Below are 20,843 nucleotides of genomic sequence, written 5' to 3' on the forward strand. Positions count from 1 at the left end.
CAAATCACCTCATTCTTTGGGGCACACGTGAGGAACACAAATGCGAACAAGCCTGAATGGTCCCCAGGACAATATGCAACTGAAAACTCACACCCCAGAAGTGACTCGAACCCATACTCCCAGGAGCAACGCAACTGGTACGTACAAGACGCCTTAATCCACTTGACCATCACGACCGGACAAAATGAGGTGATAGCCGAAGCTATTTGAACCACCCCACCGCCGGCACTCGGATAGTAATCTTGGGCATAGCATTTTACCAAATCACCTCATTCTTTGGGGAACACGTGAGGAACACAAATGCGAACAAGCCTGAATGGTCCCCAGGACAATATGCAACTGAAAACTCACACCCCAGAAGTGACTCGAACCCATACTCCCAGGAGCAACGCAACTGGTATGTACAAGACGCCTTAATCCTCCTCACGTGTGCCCCAAAGAATGAGGTGATTTGGTAAAATGCTATGCCCAAGATTACTATCCGAGTGCCGGCGGTGGGGTGGTTCAAATAGCTTCGGCTATCACCTCATTTTGTCCGGTCGTGATGGTCAAGTGGATTAAGGCGTCTTGTACATACCAGTTGCGTTGCTCCTGGGAGTATGGGTTCGAGTCACTTCTGGGGTGTGAGTTTTCAGTTGCATATTGTCCTGGGGACCATTCAGGCTTGTTCGCATTTGTGTTCCTCACGTGTGCCCCAAAGAATGAGGTGATTTGGTAAAATGCTATGCCCAAGATTACTATCCGAGTGCCGGCGGTGGGGTGGTTCAAATAGCTTCGGCTATCACCTCATTTTGTCCGGTCGTGATGGTCAAGTGGATTAAGGCGTCTTGTACATACCAGTTGCGTTGCTCCTGGGAGTATGGGTTCGAGTCACTTCTGGGGTGTGAGTTTTCAGTTGCATATTGTCCTGGGGACCATTCAGGCTTGTTCGCATTTGTGTTCCTCACGTGTGCCCCAAAGAATGAGGTGATTTGGTAAAATGCTATGCCCAAGATTACTATCCGAGTGCCGGCGGTGGGGTGGTTCAAATAGCTTCGGCTATCACCTCATTTTGTCCGGTCGTGATGGTCAAGTGGATTAAGGCGTCTTGTACATACCAGTTGCGTTGCTCCTGGGAGTATGGGTTCGAGTCACTTCTGGGGTGTGAGTTTTCAGTTGCATATTGTCCTGGGGACCATTCAGGCTTGTTCGCATTTGTGTTCCTCACGTGTGCCCCAAAGAATGAGGTGATTTGGTAAAATGCTATGCCCAAGATTACTATCCGAGTGCCGGCGGTGGGGTGGTTCAAATAGCTTCGGCTATCACCTCATTTTGTCCGGTCGTGACGGTCAAGTGGATTAAGGCGTCTTGTACATACCAGTTGCGTTGCTCCTGGGAGTATGGGTTCGAGTCACTTCTGGGGTGTGAGTTTTCAGTTGCATATTGTCCTGGGGACCATTCAGGCTTGTTCGCATTTGTGTTCCTCACGTGTGCCCCAAAGAATGAGGTGATTTGGTAAAATGCTATGCCCAAGATTACTATCCGAGTGCCGGCGGTGGGGTGGTTCAAATAGCTTCGGCTATCACCTCATTTTGTCCGGTCGTGATGGTCAAGTGGATTAAGGCGTCTTGTACATACCAGTTGCGTTGCTCCTGGGAGTATGGGTTCGAGTCACTTCTGGGGTGTGAGTTTTCAGTTGCATATTGTCCTGGGGACCATTCAGGCTTGTTCGCATTTGTGTTCCTCACGTGTGCCCCAAAGAATGAGGTGATTTGGTAAAATGCTATGCCCAAGATTACTATCCGAGTGCCGGCGGTGGGGTGGTTCAAATAGCTTCGGCTATCACCTCATTTTGTCCGGTCGTGATGGTCAAGTGGATTAAGGCGTCTTGTACATACCAGTTGCGTTGCTCCTGGGAGTATGGGTTCGAGTCACTTCTGGGGTGTGAGTTTTCAGTTGCATATTGTCCTGGGGACCATTCAGGCTTGTTCGCATTTGTGTTCCTCACGTGTGCCCCAAAGAATGAGGTGATTTGGTAAAATGCTATGCCCAAGATTACTATCCGAGTGCCGGCGGTGGGGTGGTTCAAATAGCTTCGGCTATCACCTCATTTTGTCCGGTCGTGATGGTCAAGTGGATTAAGGCGTCTTGTACATACCAGTTGCGTTGCTCCTGGGAGTATGGGTTCGAGTCACTTCTGGGGTGTGAGTTTTCAGTTGCATATTGTCCTGGGGACCATTCAGGCTTGTTCGCATTTGTGTTCCTCACGTGTGCCCCAAAGAATGAGGTGATTTGGTAAAATGCTATGCCCAAGATTACTATCCGAGTGCCGGCGGTGGGGTGGTTCAAATAGCTTCGGCTATCACCTCATTTTGTCCGGTCGTGATGGTCAAGTGGATTAAGGCGTCTTGTACATACCAGTTGCGTTGCTCCTGGGAGTATGGGTTCGAGTCACTTCTGGGGTGTGAGTTTTCAGTTGCATATTGTCCTGGGGACCATTCAGGCTTGTTCGCATATATATACATATATATATATATATATACATATATATATATATATATATATATATATATATATATATATATATATATATACATATATATATATATATATATATATATACATATATATATATATATATACATATATATATATACATATATATATATATACATATATATATATATATATATATACATATAATATTAAATATGACCGAAAAAGTAAGATTAATAATTCTAACACGAATTTTCTCAATCTTTCGTACATTACGCTTCACTGTTGGAGGTAAATCAAAAATCACTTCTCCAAAATTCATTTTTATTTCTAGTCTGACGCGACACGGGCGCGTTTCGTAAAACTTATTACATTTTCAAAGACTTCACAAATACACAACTGATTAGAACTTACGTCTCTCTGATATTATATCTACATTTGAGTGAGGTGGGAAGGATGATGTGGCATTAACACAAGACAGAACAGGGGATATTAATAGGGTATTAAAAGTATCAACACAAGACAGAACAGAAAACAATGGGTATTGAATAGAAGTGTTTGTAGAAAGCCTATTGGTCCATATTTCTTGATGCTTCTATATTGGAGCGGAGTCTTGAGGTGGGTAGAATATAGTTGTGCAATAATTGGCTGTTGATTGCTGGTGTTGACTTCTTGATGTGTAGTGCCTCGCAAACGTCAAGCCGCCTGCTATCGCTGTATCTATCGATGATTTCTGTGTTGTTTACTAGGATTTCTCTGGCGATGGTTTGGTTATGGGAAGAGATTATATGTTCCTTAATGGAGCCCTGTTGCTTATGCATCGTTAAACGCCTAGAAAGAGATGTTGTTGTCTTGCCTATATACTGGGTTTTTTTGGAGCTTACAGTCCCCAAGTGGGCATTTGAAGGCATAGACGACGTTAGTCTCTTTTAAAGCGTTCTGTTTTGTGTCTGGAGAGTTTCTCATGAGTAGGCTGGCCGTTTTTCTGGTTTTATAGTAAATCGTCAGTTGTATCCTCTGATTTTTGTCTGTAGGGATAACGTTTCTATTAACAATATCTTTCAGGACCCTCTCCTCCGTTTTATGAGCTGTGGAAAAGAAGTTCCTGTAAAATAGTCTAATAGGGGGTATAGGTGTTGTGTTAGTTGTCTCTCAGAGGTTGCATGGCTTTTCACTTTCCTTCTTATGATGTCTTCGATGAAACCATTGGAGAAGCCGTTATTGACTAGAACCTGCCTTACCCTACAGAGTTCTTCGTCGACTTGCTTCCATTCTGAGCTGTGGCTGAGAGCACGGTCGACGTATGCGTTAACAACACTCCTCTTGTACCTGTCGGGGCAGTCGCTGTTGGCATTTAGGCACATTCCTATGTTTGTTTCCTTAGTGTAGACTGCAGTGTGGAAACCTCCGCCCTTTTCCATGACTGTTACATCTAGAAAAGGCAGCTTCCCATCCTTTTCCGTCTCGTAAGTGAAACGCAGCACGGAACTCTGCTCAAATGCCTCCTTCAGCTCCTGCAGATGTCTGACATCAGGTACCTGTGTAAAAATGTCGTCAACATACCTGCAGTATATGGCCGGTTTCAAGTTCATGTCGACTAAGACTTTTTGCTCGATGGTACCCATGTAGAAGTTTGCAAACAGGACACCTAGGGGAGAACCCATGGCGACCCCATCTACTTGCTTATACATGTGCCCATCCGGGCTCAAGAAGGGTGCCTCTTTAGTACAAGCTTGGAGTAGTTTCCTCAGAATACTTTCTGGCATGTCAAGAGGAGTACAGGCTGGATCACGATACACTCTGTCGGCTATCATTCCGATTGTCTCGTCCACAGGTACGATGGTAAACAGCGATTCTACGTCCAACGAGGCTCTTATCCCTGTGGCCCGTGTGCCCCGCAGTAAGTCCACAAATTCCTTTGGAGACTTCAGGCTGAAGGCGCAAGGAACATAAGGAGTCAGCAGGCCGTTGAGTCGCTTCGCCAGTCTGTACGTGGGTGTGGGTATCTGGCTAATGATTGGCCGAAGTGGGTTTCCAGGCTTGTGCGTCTTGACATTTCCATACGCATGTCCAGGTTTATATTCCCCAATGATCTTTGGCAGGTGGAGTCCGGATTTCTTGGCGTTCACAGTTTCGATCAGTTTGTTGACCTTTGCTTTTAATTCGGCTGTAGTGTCCTTCGTTACCCTTTGGAACTTAGTTTGGTCAGAGAGTATGATGTTCATTTTCGCCAGATATTCGTCTTTTTTAAGAATGACATATATTGGCGACTTGTCACCTCTCCTGACAACTATCTCCTTGTTCTCACGAAGGCTTTTAGCTGCCGCTTTAAGCTCGGGGGACAGTATGGTGCTTCTGTAGTTGCCTCGATTCTTTCCTCCTTCTGCAATAAGTTCTGCTTGTAAGGTATCTTTGGTAGTGACCTTCTTTTGTGTCTCGAGGTCGAATATGTCGTCCAACAGAATTTCCAACTCTACTTTCCGGGCCATTTCACTCGGTCTGGACATAACATGACAGTTTATGCCCAGATTTAGGAGAGTGACTTGGTCCTCAGTGAGGTTAATTCCTGCAAGGTTCAGGAAGCCATCTCTTGGTCGTGGAATTGCCATAGGTCCTCCATATAATGTTGTTAGTTTCTTGATAATCCTTGTTTCAGTGCTGAGGTGATGTTGGTCTGTGAAGATGTCGAGGTGTTGTTCAATGCGGGTACGGATACTATGGTCGATGTTGCTATTTCTCCACTCGTTTGTAGCATGAAGTAGTTGCGTTTTGTTGTCTTTGATTTCATTCTCTGCCTTGTATATCTGATCACGAATCAGATCCTGGCGATATTTTATCGTGAAGGCTTGATTCCTTGCTGCTGGGTCGTGCACTTTAATATTAGTATATTTTGGTAGCAGTCTTTCCTGTAGACATATATTATTAAATATGACCGAAAAAGTAAGATTAATAATTCTAACACGAATTTTCTCAATCTTTCGTACATTACGCTTCACTGTTGGAGGTAAATCAAAAATCACTCCGGACTCCACCTGCCAAAGATCATTGGGGAATATAAACCTGGACATGCGTATGGAAATGTCAAGACGCACAAGCCTGGAAACCCACTTCGGCCAATCATTAGCCAGATACCCACACCCACGTACAGACTGGCGAAGCGACTCAACGGCCTGCTGACTCCTTATGTTCCTTGCGCCTTCAGCCTGAAGTCTCCAAAGGAATTTGTGGACTTACTGCGGGGCACACGGGCCACAGGGATAAGAGCCTCGTTGGACGTAGAATCGCTGTTTACCAACGTACCTGTGGACGAGACAATCGGAATGATAGCCGACAGAGTGTATCGTGATCCAGCCTGTACTCCTCTTGACATGCCAGAAAGTATTCTGAGGAAACTACTCCAAGCTTGTACTAAAGAGGCACCCTTCTTGAGCCCGGATGGGCACATGTATAAGCAAGTAGATGGGGTCGCCATGGGTTCTCCCCTAGGTGTCCTGTTTGCAAACTTCTACATGGGTACCATCGAGCAAAAAGTCTTAGTCGACATGAACTTGAAACCGGCCATATACTGCAGGTATGTTGACGACATTTTTACACAGGTACCTGATGTCAGACATCTGCAGGAGCTGAAGGAGGCATTTGAGCAGAGTTCCGTGCTGCGTTTCACTTACGAGACGGAAAAGGATGGGAAGCTGCCTTTTCTAGATGTAACAGTCATGGAAAAGGGCGGAGGTTTCCACACTGCAGTCTACACTAAGGAAACAAACACAGGAATGTGCCTAAATGCCAACAGCGACTGCCCCGACAGGTACAAGAGGAGTGTTGTTAACGCATACGTCGACCGTGCTCTCAGCCACAGCTCAGAATGGAAGCAAGTCGACGAAGAACTCTGTAGGGTAAGGCAGGTTCTAGTCAATAACGGCTTCTCCAATGGTTTCATCGAAGACATCATAAGAAGGAAAGTGAAAAGCCATGCAACCTCTGAAGAGACAACTAACACAACACCTATACCCCCTATTAGACTATTTTACAGGAACTTCTTTTCCACAGCTCATAAAACGGAGGAGAGGGTCCTGAAAGATATTGTTAATAGAAACGTTATCCCTACAGACAAAAATCAGAGGATACAACTGACGATTTACTATAAAACCAGAAAAACGGCCAGCCTACTCATGAGAAACTCTCCAGACACAAAACAGAACGCTTTAAAAGAGACTAACGTCGTCTATGCCTTCAAATGCCCACTTGGGGACTGTAAGCTCCAAAAAACCCAGTATATAGGCAAGACAACAACATCTCTTTCTAGGCGTTTAACGATGCATAAGCAACAGGGCTCCATTAAGGAACATATAATCTCTTCCCATAACCAAACCATCGCCAGAGAAATCCTAGTAAACAACACAGAAATCATCGATAGATACAGCGATAGCAGGCGGCTTGACGTTTGCGAGGCACTACACATCAAGAAGTCAACACCAGCAATCAACAGCCAATTATTGCACAACTATATTCTACCCACCTCAAGACTCCGCTCCAATATAGAAGCATCAAGAAATATGGACCAATAGGCTTTCTACAAACACTTCTATTCAATACCCATTGTTTTCTGTTCTGTCTTGTGTTGATACTTTTAATACCCTATTAATATCCCCTGTTCTGTCTTGTGTTAATGCCACATCATCCTTCCCACCTCACACAAATGTAGATATAATATCAGAGAGACGTAAGTTTTAATCAGTTGTGTATTTGTGAAGTCTTTGAAAATGTAATAAGTTTTACGAAACGTGCCCGTGTCGCGTCAGACTAGAAATAAAAATGAATTTTGGAGAAGTGATTTTTGATTTACCTCCAACAGTGAAGCGTAATGTACGAAAGATTGAGAAAATTCGTGTTAGAATTATTAATCTTACTTTTTCGGTCATATTTAATAATATATGTCTACAGGAAAGGCTGCTACCAAAATATACTAATATATATATATATATACATATATCTATATATACATATATCTATATATATATATATATATATTATTAAATATGACCGAAAAAGTAAGATTAATAATTCTAACACGAATTTTCTCAATCTTTCGTACATTACGCTTCACTGTTGGAGGTAAATCAAAAATCACTTCTCCAAAATTCATTTTTATTTCTAGTCTGACGCGACACGGGCGCGTTTCGTAAAACTTATTACATTTTCAAAGACTTCACAAATACACAACTGATTAGAACTTACGTCTCTCTGATATTATATCTACATTTGAGTGAGGTGGGAAGGATGATGTGGCATTAACACAAGACAGAACAGGGGATATTAATAGGGTATTAAAAGTATCAACACAAGACAGAACAGAAACAATGGGTATTGAATAGAAGTGTTTGTAGAAAGCCTATTGGTCCATATTTCTTGATGCTTCTATATTGGAGCGGAGTCTTGAGGTGGGTAGAATATAGTTGTGCAATAATTGGCTGTTGATTGCTGGTGTTGACTTCTTGATGTGTAGTGCCTCGCAAACGTCAAGCCGCCTGCTATCGCTGTATCTATCGATGATTTCTGTGTTGTTTACTAGGATTTCTAGTAAAAAGCTTTAAAAGAGACTAACGTCGTCTATGCCTTCAAATGCCCACTTGGGGACTGTAAGCTCCAAAAAACCCAGTATATAGGCAAGACAACAACATCTCTTTCTAGGCGTTTAACGATGCATAAGCAACAGGGCTCCATTAAGGAACATATAATCTCTTCCCATAACCAAACCATCGCCATAGAAATCCTAGTAAACAACACAGAAATCATCGATAGATACAGCGATAGCAGGCGGCTTGACGTTTGCGAGGCACTACACATCAAGAAGTCAACACCAGCAATCAACAGCCAATTATTGCACAACTATATTCTACCCACCTCAAGACTCCGCTCCAATATAGAAGCATCAAGAAATATGGACCAATAGGCTTTCTACAAACACTTCTATTCAATACCCATTGTTTCTGTTCTGTCTTGTGTTGATACTTTTAATACCCTATTAATATCCCCTGTTCTGTCTTGTGTTAATGCCACATCATCCTTCCCACCTCACTCAAATGTAGATATAATATCAGAGAGACGTAAGTTCTAATCAGTTGTGTATTTGTGAAGTCTTTGAAAATGTAATAAGTTTTACGAAACGCGCCCGTGTCGCGTCAGACTAGAAATAAAAATGAATTTTGGAGAAGTGATTTTTGATTTACCTCCAACAGTGAAGCGTAATGTACGAAAGATTGAGAAAATTCGTGTTAGAATTATTAATCTTACTTTTTCGGTCATATTTAATAATATATGTCTACAGGAAAGACTGCTACCAAAATATACTAATATATATATATATATATATATATATATATATATATATATATATATATATATATATATATATATATATATATATATATATATATATATATGTCGTACCTAGTAGCCAGAATGCACTTCTCAGCCTACTATGCAAGGCCCGATTTGCATAATAAGCCAAGTTTTCCTGAATTAATATATTTTCTCTAATTTTTTTCTTATGAAATGATAAAGCTACCCATTTCATTATGTATGAGGTCAATTTATTTTTATTGGAGTTAAAATTAACGTAGATATATGACCGAACCTAACCAACCCTACCTAACCTAACCTATCTTTATACTTTAGGTTAGGTTAGGTAGCCGAAAAAAGTTAGGTTTGGTTAGGTTAGGTAGGTTAGGTAGTCGAAAAACAATTATTTCATGAAAACTTGGCTTGTTAGGCAAATCAGGCCTTGCATAGTAGGCAGAGAAGTGCGTTCTGGCTATTAGGTACGACATATATATATATATATATATATATATATATATATATATATATATATATATATATATATATATAATGTCGTACCTAGTAGCTAGAACGCACTTCTCAGCCTACTATGCAAGGCCCGATTCGCCTAATAAGCCAAGTTTTCATGAATTAACGTTTTTTCGACTACCTAACCTACCTAACCTAACCTAACTTTTTCGGGTACCTAACCTAGCCTAACCTATAAAGATAGGTTAGGTTAGGTAGGGTTGGTTAGGTTCGGTCATATATCTACGTTAATTTTAACTCCAATAAAAATAATTGACCTCATACATAATTAAATGGGTAGCTTTATCATTTCAAAAGAAAAAAATAGAGAAAATATATTAATTCAGGAAAAATTGGCTTATTAGGCAAATCGGGCCTTGCATAGTAGGCCGAGAAGTGCATTCTGGCTACTAGGTACGACATATTATATATATATATATATATATATATATATATATATATATATATATATATATATATATATATATATATATATATATATATATCCATATTCATATACAGTATATCCATATATATCCATATGCATATATATCCATATGCATATATATCCATATGCATATATATATCCATATACTGTATATCCATATACTGTATATCCATATACTGTATATCCATATACTGTATATCCATATCCATATATCCCTTTAGGGTATTCTATTGCAAACAATTTGATACCAAAATGGAAGATGTAACACAAAAATGGACATGACAAAATTTAAGAGTACAGTACAGTATACACATTTTGGATCGGTTATGTGCTAATGAGATATTTGCATAATATTCCTTTAGCAAATTCTATTGTGAACAATTTAAAACCAAAATGAATGACGTAACACAAAAATCGAGATGAGAAAGCTGCAAATAGTATAAACATTTCAGTGGTTGCATGCTCACAGGTAATGCTTGGCCGATTTTCGGGTTTGCTGCAGGTGACACGCCAGGCTTTTTGACCTTATATGCATATATACCTTTAGAAAATTGTATTGCGAACAATTTTATACTAAAATGAATGATGTAATATGAAAATTCATGTCAGAAAACTTAAAATAGTATAAACATTTTAGTTCGGGTGTTGTGCATGTGGATGGGTGCATGCTCACGGGTAATGCTCGGTCGATTTTTTGGTTTGCTGCGGGTGGTACACCGGGCATTTTGACCTTATATGCATATATCCATTTCGGGAATTCTATTGCAAACAATTTTATACCAAAATGAACATCACAAAAATTGACACGAGAAAACTAAAAAGAGTACACACATTTTAGTGTGGGTGCGCACTCACGGGAAACGCCAGGCCCACCTTGGGGTAGGCTGGGCCGCGCACGCCAAGGACATGAAAGTGTTAAAATAATAGAAAGAGCCATTTCAGCTGCAAATTGGAGTAGGTCTAAATTATTTATCAAATTATTAATGGCATTCAACTGTAGCATGATTGTAAGAATAAAGAACCTTATGAAAAAACAGATACATGAAGAACAAAACTACTGGAAGCAGTATAAGCCATTTTCTTAGCCAATATGACATGAGACCCAGAAGAGTGAGGGGTAGCGACAAACCAACCAGACTTTACCTGACAGACTTTGAAGAACCACTTGGAAATGAGCGACTACTATGTACTGTACTAGCGATAAACAGTTCAGAAAAATGCTAAAAGGGTAGAAGACTGGTGTACCAAACTGGAAATTATGAGGGGAATAAGAGAATTTCTATCAAGAGTACTGAAACAACTCAAGAGGGAAGACCACACAAGGTCACAATGAATGATGAATTTCCTCACTAAGAGTTGATGGGTAGCAGTAATAACATGGTTTCTGTCCAAAAAGGGACAATAACAAGCATAGGATTAGTCTGGTTTAACCAAGGGTGTAAAAGGATGCACTAAGCATAAACATAAGTGCATGAAAAAATTACAGGAACAATATAACAAGATATCAGAGAAAAATACCAGATGGGCAAAAATGAATGCTTCAGAGGGAGAAGAAGAGAGACAATTTGATAATGTTATAGCAAAATATATCCAAAGATCCAACTGAAGCTGCTCCACAGCCACACACACACACACAGGAAATAACAGTAAAAGAACAGGTGATGAAACTGAAGATTAGGGCAAGAAGACATTTACAAAAAATGACAAGGAAGTATGTAAGGAAGACCAAACCACACATCAGAAGATGATAATGGTCCGGGATGGACCAAAACGTTGTCGTTTATTCATCTTCTGATGTGTGGTTTGGTCTTCCTTACATACTTCCTTGTCATTTTTTGTAAATGTCTTCTTGCCCCAATCTTCAGTTTCATCACCTGTTCTTTTACTGTTCTTTTACTTGATAATGGTCTAGGATGGACCAAAACGTAGTTTATTCAAGTCATGTGTGACTTGATAGCAGTCCAAGACAGAAATCCTCTGATGTGTAGTTTGGTCTTCATATCTTCATCCACGTTATTGTGACCCATCGACAGCACAAGTATGCATGAACTCAATACCTGAAGTATTCAACATAAAGCAAGGAAAAGTGCACGAGCTGAGAGGGATGGTAAACCAAGTACAATAACAGAGATGAAGTAAGAAGGTACCTGCTGGAGTTGGACATGACTAAGGCTGAGAGAAGATCTCAAGATGGATACCGAGAGGTGGCTGAAGCAAGCACCATGCTGGCCGCTTACTAACAAGCCATTGAAAAGAGGTGAACTACTAGAAAACTGGAAGACACTTAATATGCAAAATGGGAGGAACAAAAGTATTTTAAACTATGAGCAAGAATCTCAAACTACGTTTGATACAATTTAGTAATCCCATGTTTATGTTGCTTAATAATCTTTTCTATAATTCAACAACCTTGCACAATGAAATCCCAATAATGTAACGAATCTATGGTAAAATATGGCAGATACACATCAATCATGATCCTTATTACTCTCAGCATTTCAAGATAATGTAAATTAAGGTTCAAAAAGCTCTCTTTATAAGAGAAGTTTCTAATTCCTGGGATTATCATTGCTATTTTTCTGTGTAATTTTAAATGGGGCCCAACATGGTCAAAATGAAGCTAAAGGATGACCCAAGATGTTGTATTCCTAGCACTTATTGTTGTAACCTATCCTATTCATTTTGAACATTTATGCATTGAAATCTGGGCTTAAGATCCCTACTGATAATGGCACCCAGAACTTATTTGCAATTAAATTTGTTACTTTCAATAGTCACCGTTCATCCCCCTAATTGCACCCCTAATATAAATATGACCATTTTCCTCAATACTGCTTAACATTGGTAAAATCAGGGCTAATAAATTCTAATTCACATTATATTAATGTATTAATATATATTCATAAAATTATAGATAGTAAAGTAATTTTGAAAAATATTTGAACAAAAATGGCTCTGGATGTTCTGGATGACAAAATGGTGCTCTCTTACTAGGCTTAGTGTTGCTGTTTTGGCTATTAGGTGTGGGACTGACAAAAAGAAAGACAAATATGCACACAAAGGTACCGAAAAAATGTAAGAAATTTTCTTTGGCGTACAAAGTTGTAAACTGTTGGAATAATTTAAATGAGGGTGGTAGATAACAAAAAAACTGAAAGTTTCAAATCACCATATGATAACGATTATAGGGAAAATGGGATACCACGAACATTGCTCTCATCCCGTAGAGCAGGATGAGTAAGTAATCAATCACTTAATCACTTAAGTAATCAATCTCTTTCCCCCACACAAATTCTACATCAAGGCTTCAGAAAATAAATATTTCCCTAATTACTTCAAGAAAATGCTAATATACACTGCTAACATGACAAGTATCTAATCTGAGGATACGTAATAATAATCAAGATCCAGCACATACAGTAATAACTGCAAGACATTCTTATCACTATAACTTTCAAGATCCAATACTGGAATTAGCTCAGAAATTAATTGCTAAAAATATAATTAACATGAACCCAGTTGAAAAACCAGATTAAATACTTAAAATTTACTCCATGCCAGATCACAGCAACTTAGACCAAACTACGACATAAAATACATAAATAATCATCTTGTAAGACATTAAATTTTCTATAACCTGGATCAAAAATAAGGAAAAGTATGTAAATGTCATGAACAAGCACATGTATGCTATATGCTTATTGCACTCGCACCAATGAAGTGTCGTGTACTGTCATGTAACCACACAAAAAGTAGTGAGATACTTGAAAGTGTAATTCTAAGTACTGTGAATTAATACTGTACATACACAACAATTATACTGACATAAGCCTAGGAAGAAAATTAAATGAGTGATTATAATATGCTGAATGGAGCATCATTTTCCTTGTTATTAAAGAAAACACAGTAAGGGTCTCAAATCAGGGATTAACACACGAGAATCAAATTCATAGTCAAATATTTGGCTGGGTATTATATTTGGCTAAGTATTATATTTGTCCGCATTACTCTTTAATTTCAATGGTTAATATTAACACTACTGTATTATGAATTTCAGTTTGCTAAAGTAAGGGTATTAAACAAGGCAAGTGCACACGAGAGCTGGGAGTGTGTCGGTGACAGGGACATACACTGGCTTGTGACTGGAGGATGATGGTAGCGGGACGTGCGGCTGCCGACGACACCATCACGGACCTCACCGCGACCGTGCCAGCCTGCATAATGCAACACAAGAAACACTATCAAGCATGGGACACACCAGAGAGAGGGAGAGATGGAGCGAGGAGTGAGGGAAAGAAGCACACAGTTCTCAGCAACACTCGCTAATCCATTATCAACTCATTGATAAAATGTTTCTTCAAATTCAGAACAGTAGTTAAATTCAGAGTACATTCAGAGCAGTTAAGTGCAGAAATCTTGAAAAGATTTTATGGATTGTCGAGGTTGGAGGAACATAGTGACAAGGGTGCACCTAGGCCTTCTAAAACTGATAAAGCAACAATATCAACAAACTCAACTAGGTGCACACACATATGCATACATCCACATGATATTAAACACACTAAACACACACATCAAAATTTGTCATGCTTCAAGGAATTTAAGATAATTTGGAAAATATGGTTTCCTTTATCTACACATGTAAGAAAGGCTTTGTTATAAACAATGTCAGCTCCATCACAACTCTCTCCAACACTTAAGATTATCAACATTAGGTTAATTGAATTAAGCAAATCTACTAACATTTCTTAAAAGAAAAAATATATGTAAATAAAGAAATCTTAAAATTTTACTAACCTCTTTCTAGTTTTTAGTGAGAAAAAGTACATACCTATAATTTCTCCCCTCTGACAAAAATATTACCAGTATAGGGAAAAATGCCAGTAACTGGAAGATGATGATATTATAATGCAGAATTTGGCTTCCATTAGGAATTCTAATTTACATTAGATGTGGTTCAATCACAAGAAGGCAATAGAGAAAGGAACTGCTAATCTCTCATGCCAGCATCTCTCACAATACAAACAATATTATGAAATATTCTTAAAAATAAAATACAAACTACTACATAACTAGTCAATAAAATTGTTTTATGTAACTGAAATTATCACAAGGGGCATACGAGCTGAAAATTGAGAGTATGTAGCTTTTATTTTTGTCACTGGAGAGCACAGAGGCACAAGTGCTTTGATTCTTCTTTACAGCTTAAGAGTTCTTCCTACCACATATACTTAAAGCCTTACCTACACGTCTTCCCAGAGCACGACTCTAATTATTGATATTCAAGTTCAAAATTATTGCCAAGTATGCATGGGACAGAAGAAAGAGCAGGCAAGAGGGAAGGAGGAAGGAAGAGGATGAAAAGATGGGGGTTGTATAAAAAGGGGGTTGGAAGAAGAGAAGGAAGGGGAGTCAGACAAAGTGGAAGCAAGAAAGGTTGGGTTATGTGAGTAAACACTGGTCGCCATCAAAATAATAATATTCTGTACAGCACCACCACCACTAACCCATATCCTGCATGCAGGGGTGGAGAGGCATCAGTGAAGGAGAAAGTACACCAATATAGGAACAAAAATGTTAAAGTTGCTCACAAAGACACCCATCCATTCACCCCTATCTTCCTCATTACAAAGCTGACACAGCATCACATAGAAACCACAACTATCACTAGCAAAATATCTACAGCAGTACCCCACTGCTTTATAAAAGTACTGTAGCCAGGCTCTACACTGTAGCTCTATACAATGTAAAGTGATTTCTGTGAGTTGTCTTATAAAAAGGTTAAACAAATTTCAAACATTCACTCTCCATTTAACAAGAATGAACATTTTCACTGTGCAGTACTACAGCATAAGACGTTACCAAAACCATATACAGAACAGTACATACGCATGTTAAAGCCATTTAATAACACTCGAAATATCAAGAAAAGTCTTAAGGTCCCCTATGCTCAATACTAGCAAAATAAAAATAAAAATCCTGCAAATCTCATGATATAAACAGCACAAACTAATTGTGCTTTCATCTTAGCAGATCATGGAAAGTACAGTATTCTCAGTTTCTCAAGCAATACTGTATAAACAGTATGAAAATTCTTGAAGTGAAAAAATTGCCTTCCCCACCTTTATATACTGTATGAGCTGGGTTATCCGAAGCCTGCTGAACCTAATATTTGGTTATCCGGGAAAAATCTCGTTCGGATAATTTTCTGCCAAACTTCACCATATCAGGACAGATATCCGAAGATTAGGTTATGTAAATTTTCAAGGACTACACATTTTAAAATCTACAGTATGAAACAAGACGAACTACAACAAGGCAATCTTGAGGTTATCTTGAGATGATTTCAGGGCTTTAGTGTCCCCGCGGCCCGGTCCTCGACCAGGCCTCCACCCCCAGGAAGCAGCCCGTGACAGCTGACTAACACCCAGGTACCTATTTTACTGCTAGGTAACAGGGGCATAGGGTGAAAGAAACTTTTGCCCATTGTTTCTCGCCGGCGCCCGGGATCAAACCCGGGACCACAGGATCACAAGTCCAGCGTGCTGTCCGCTCGGCCGACCGGCTCCCGCTGAGCTGAAGTCTCCGTTTTAAATTATATTTTTGATTCATAGTGTGTGTGGAAATACAAATTATGTTGGCTGTGGTATAAAAAATTGCAAATATGGTAATTTTTGGACTTCCTCTGTAAGAATTCTGCTTATTTACATGGCTGCCTTATCCAGTGAAGGGTCCTTCCCATACAGTTCGAAAAAGTGAGCTTAGTACATTAAAATATAGACATACAGGTGAAGGCAGGGCATGTTGGTGGACTTTCCTCAAGTTTGGAATTTACTGACCTTTACACTCCACATCTCAATATTCTCATTCCTTACATTTTCCTAACACCACACATGCTACTCAGATATTCCATTTCTGTTGCTCTAACTCTTGGCTTTTTATGGTCATACCACACCACCACTTTGCAACCATATATAGGGGTCGGCACTTGCAGTGTCAAGCAGCCCGGCAGCCACATCTGTTCTTTTCTTGTTTATTTTCTTAGCAGGGCTTTCATTGCACCATCCACACACCATCCTGACTGTTCAATTGTACAAATTCCTCCTTTAGCAATCACACATTTATGCTGATTGATTACTTCCAGCACTTCACTATTGATATTTATTTCAAACACAATTTCTTTCTTGCCTCAACATTTACTTCCCTCTTGTCTATATTCACTTTTTTCTCTCTCGCAACTCAATACAAATTTTAAATAGTTTACATAACTCAACACTTTAGTAAGAGAACCATCATCAAATATATACTGTATATTGAATAAACAGGGTGACATCACACAATTCAAACATACACAAACATTAATATCAAGCCAGTCACTCATTTTACCATTAACTGTTACGCACAAAAAACAAGCGTTGAATGTAATGAAACCCCATTTTCTGGGTGAGATCCGGAGGCTCCCTGGAGCTTTCGGGTTAATATGTGATACAATTAGACCAGGGTTTTAGTCAATGAAGTTCTGCCTACAAGGGACCACGAGCCAGAACTTGGCCCCCCCTCAGAGAGGTGCAGGAAGCAATGGCCCTGGAAAACTCCCTTGTGGTTGGGGGTTTACCTTATATGAAATTGACGGGGGGGTTGGCACCCAGAAAGGTAGGCTTAATAAAACAGACCCCACAAGGTAAAATAAAATGCAAACAAAAGTCGAACAGAGAGGTAGAGCTCCCTAATTCCCAAGGAAATGAGCAAACATCACACTGCGCTGTCGCATCGTTCATCCGCACAGCACCCCCCCCCCCCCCCCCGCCCATCCCCCGCCCATCCCTGGAGTGGAAGGGAGCAGCCCTGGACCCCCCGCACCGATTACCCAGCAACTCCAGTTCGAAGGCTAGCATCAAAGCAATGCAAAACCCACCGACCGGAGGGAGGGAGGGTGCCAGGGAGCCTCCGGGGCTCACCCAGAAAATGCCGTTTCATTACATTCAACGCTTGTTTTCTGTGGGGAGCCCCTTCGGCTCCCTGGATCTTCATAACCAAGGACAAGTAAAAGTAAAAAAGGGACACGTTGACTAGACCACACACTAGAAAATTAAGGGACGATGACATTTCGGCCCGTCCTGGACGGGCCGAAATCCTCAAATCGATTGTGTCCAGGATGGACCGAAACGTCGTCGTCTCTTCATTTTCTATTGTGTGGTCTGGTCACCATATTTCAGCCACGCTATTGTGACTCATCGCCTGCAAAAGAGGGACACATCCGGAAGGTGGCTGCCACACGCTCCTCAACTCGAAAGCAAGACTACAACTTGCGACTCAAAACTACTGGCTACAACTTGCGACTCAAAGCAACACACAAACGTCTTGGGCATGAAGATAGACCACAGGCTGGCTAGACTTAAGACCCCTGCAGATGACCAAGGAGACCCAAGCCCTGGAACAGGGAATAAGGGAAAACCGGATCAACCCAAAAAGCATCCCCAGCCACAGAAGCCGAGGCTCACAAGAAGCTGTGAAGACCCGCAACCAGACAACACACGATGCAACCACCGGCCTGACCAACCAAGCATTAATGATCCAAGGACCCTTCCGGAAAGCAGACGTCTCATTCTTCGCCAGAAAAGAAGGACAAAGCTGCAACTAACAAATCGACTACCAGGACTGAAGGAGCAGAAACTCCTGCGCTGGAGGAGAGCATGAAGCTCACTGACCCGACCCCCAAAGGCCAATGCCAACAGAAAGAAAGCCTCGGAAAACATTCTTGTACCGAAGGGGCCACTACGAATTGAGAAGACAGATAAGAGAGAGAACCCTGTCCAAGGATGAGGATGGCGCAGGCGGCACATGAGCAGGCCGGAGGTGAAACAAAACAGGAGAAAGCTTACGGAATGAGGCAGAAGTGACATTAACCCTGAACGCATGCTACAGCAGCTCTACCAGCACCACATGATATGAGGCGACAGTAGTAGGCATTATATGATGGTATTGAAAGCGTCAAGACAGAAAGGACAAGACATACCAATCAGAGACAGAAGACAACCTACAAAGAGAGAAAATGGCAGAAAGAATGTCAAGAAACTTCAAACTGTCGCCAAAATGAAGTTTTCAGGTGGGACACCTTCAACAAAGCCACCTGATCACCAAACAAATGGTGAAAAACCTGTGACAAAAAGACCATATGCAAAGAGCGGAGAAGACCGAACCAGTCATGTACCGGACCGATTCGAGCTGTGGACACCAAGCAAGCAGCGCCTGAAATCAACACTGGGCCGGCCATGAAGTGGCCACTAGGACGACTCTCCCGTGGGAAGACTCCAACTGACCCAGAACCCAAAGCAACAACCGGACCAGGAAGAGATACAGGAGAGGCGAGGGCTCAGGAAAGTGCCAAGGCACTGAACCTTGAAAACTCTGAAAGGAAAGCCAGTGATGCAAGGACCATGGAGGGCAAACTCAGCAATTGTGAGAGGCGTGGAAGGGCGTTCTTGAAGGAACCAGAACAGACACAGAAGCTAAACCTGACCCAGTGGGTAAACAAGCACGGCGAATGTTAAGACTCCCGCACAACCGCTTGAGCAACCCGGAACCTCCACCCCCACCAGAACAGCAGAAGGCAGGACCGTAGCTGCAGCAACATCTAAGGAGGGAGAGACATGGACAAGAGTCGGTCCTAGAGTCCCAACGACTCGGTCCGGTCTGAGAGCCCCAACAATACCCAGCAACAGAACCAGATGAGACTTCCACCAGTGCGCCAGGAACTTGAACCCAGCGAGCTGGGAAAGAACCACACCCCTGGCAAGCAGACAAGCAGACCAGCTGGGAGTCCACACCAACCATTTGTTGAGGTAGGCCAGAACCCGAACTCAAACCTGTGGTGGCCGCAGAAGGACCACCACGACCCGAGTAAGATGCGGGAACATGCAAAGTGCCAGATTCAAGCCAAAGGAGGGCAACAAAAGCAGTAAGCCGGACACCCCATCATGAACCACAGCAGTTTCTGAACCCCGGAATGGGAACATGCTAATATGCGCCCCTGTGATCCAGGGACCCCACCCAGGCACCCAGCTCCAACAGAAGCCAGACCTGAGACAGAGTGATCATCCAAAAGGAAGGTAGAGGAATCCAGAAGTTCAGAAGGGACAAGTCCAGAATGAACCGCAGAACCGCACAGAACCGTCACAGTCTGATCGACCAGGCTGTGACTCATACGTCAGGCTGCGAGCAGCCGCGTCCAACAGCCTGGTTGATCAGTCCAGCAACCAGGAGGCCTGGTCGACGACCGGGCCGTGGGGACACTAAGCCCCGGAAGCACCTCAAGGTAACCTCAAGGTAAGGTCCCATTACGGCACGAGAACAGGCGGGAAACCCACCAGAGCGACGTGGGTGTATCGACCACGCCCAAGTACACCTACACCAAGATGACCCGACGAAACACAGGGGAAGAAACCCACCCCTGTCAGCCACAAATCCCCAGGAGGAGCCACCCAATACCACTACAAGCCAGAGGACACGACCCGAATGCCCATGTATTACGGGACCAGACATGAGCAAACAGAGCGAGCCTCCCCCCCCCCCCCCCCATCAACTGGGTGACCTGTGAAAAGACAGGCGCCACGAGATTTTTTTTTTTAAGAAAACAAGAAAAGAAAAACAAGAATCCAACATGTGAGTAGAGCAAGCATCGCACCGGCAAGATGAAAAAGGCACCGTAGGAGGCACAGACACAAAAGCTGCACCAAAGACCCACCTCAACAAACAGAAACCGAAGCCCCGGCCCGACCACAAAAACACATGCCAAGACCCAAAGAGCAGTCTGCAAGCCAGGAAGATTCTGGGATCTCAGAAGAGGAAGTTTGGGGCACAAAGAAGGTAACCATGGGCCTCCAGAACCCTCAAAAGGAGACCCCCAAGAGGAAGAAAACCTCCTGAGCGAAACTGCAGAGACCAAAGGAACCAGGAATCGAAGCAAGGGGAAGCCCAAACCACCACAATTGCTGGCGAACAAACACCACAGAAAGGAAGGGCAAAACACATTACCCAGACTGAACCCCCAGGTAAACCGCCAGAACAGACCGAA

At 41.8% G+C, this 20,843-nt stretch overlaps 1 protein-coding gene across 3 annotated transcripts in view; it reads right to left on the minus strand.

Annotated features, from left to right (window-relative positions):
- The window catches only part of LOC123769433 (transcription initiation factor TFIID subunit 4), a 241,093-nt gene that overhangs the window by 157,032 nt on the left and 63,218 nt on the right, over positions 1-20,843 (minus strand). The window contains exon 3 of one of the 3 annotated variants that reach the window (XM_069308836.1): positions 13,900-13,983. The exons of the other annotated variants lie outside the window; for them this stretch is intronic. Within the exon in view, the coding sequence (XP_069164937.1) occupies positions 13,900-13,983 (84 nt within the window). The remainder of the gene's footprint in view (positions 1-13,899; positions 13,984-20,843) is intronic. 3 annotated transcript variants of the gene reach the window in all.

The sequence above is a fragment of the Procambarus clarkii genome, chromosome 63, assembly GCF_040958095.1.
Source record: "Procambarus clarkii isolate CNS0578487 chromosome 63, FALCON_Pclarkii_2.0, whole genome shotgun sequence".
Lineage (NCBI taxonomy): Eukaryota > Metazoa > Arthropoda > Malacostraca > Decapoda > Cambaridae > Procambarus > Procambarus clarkii.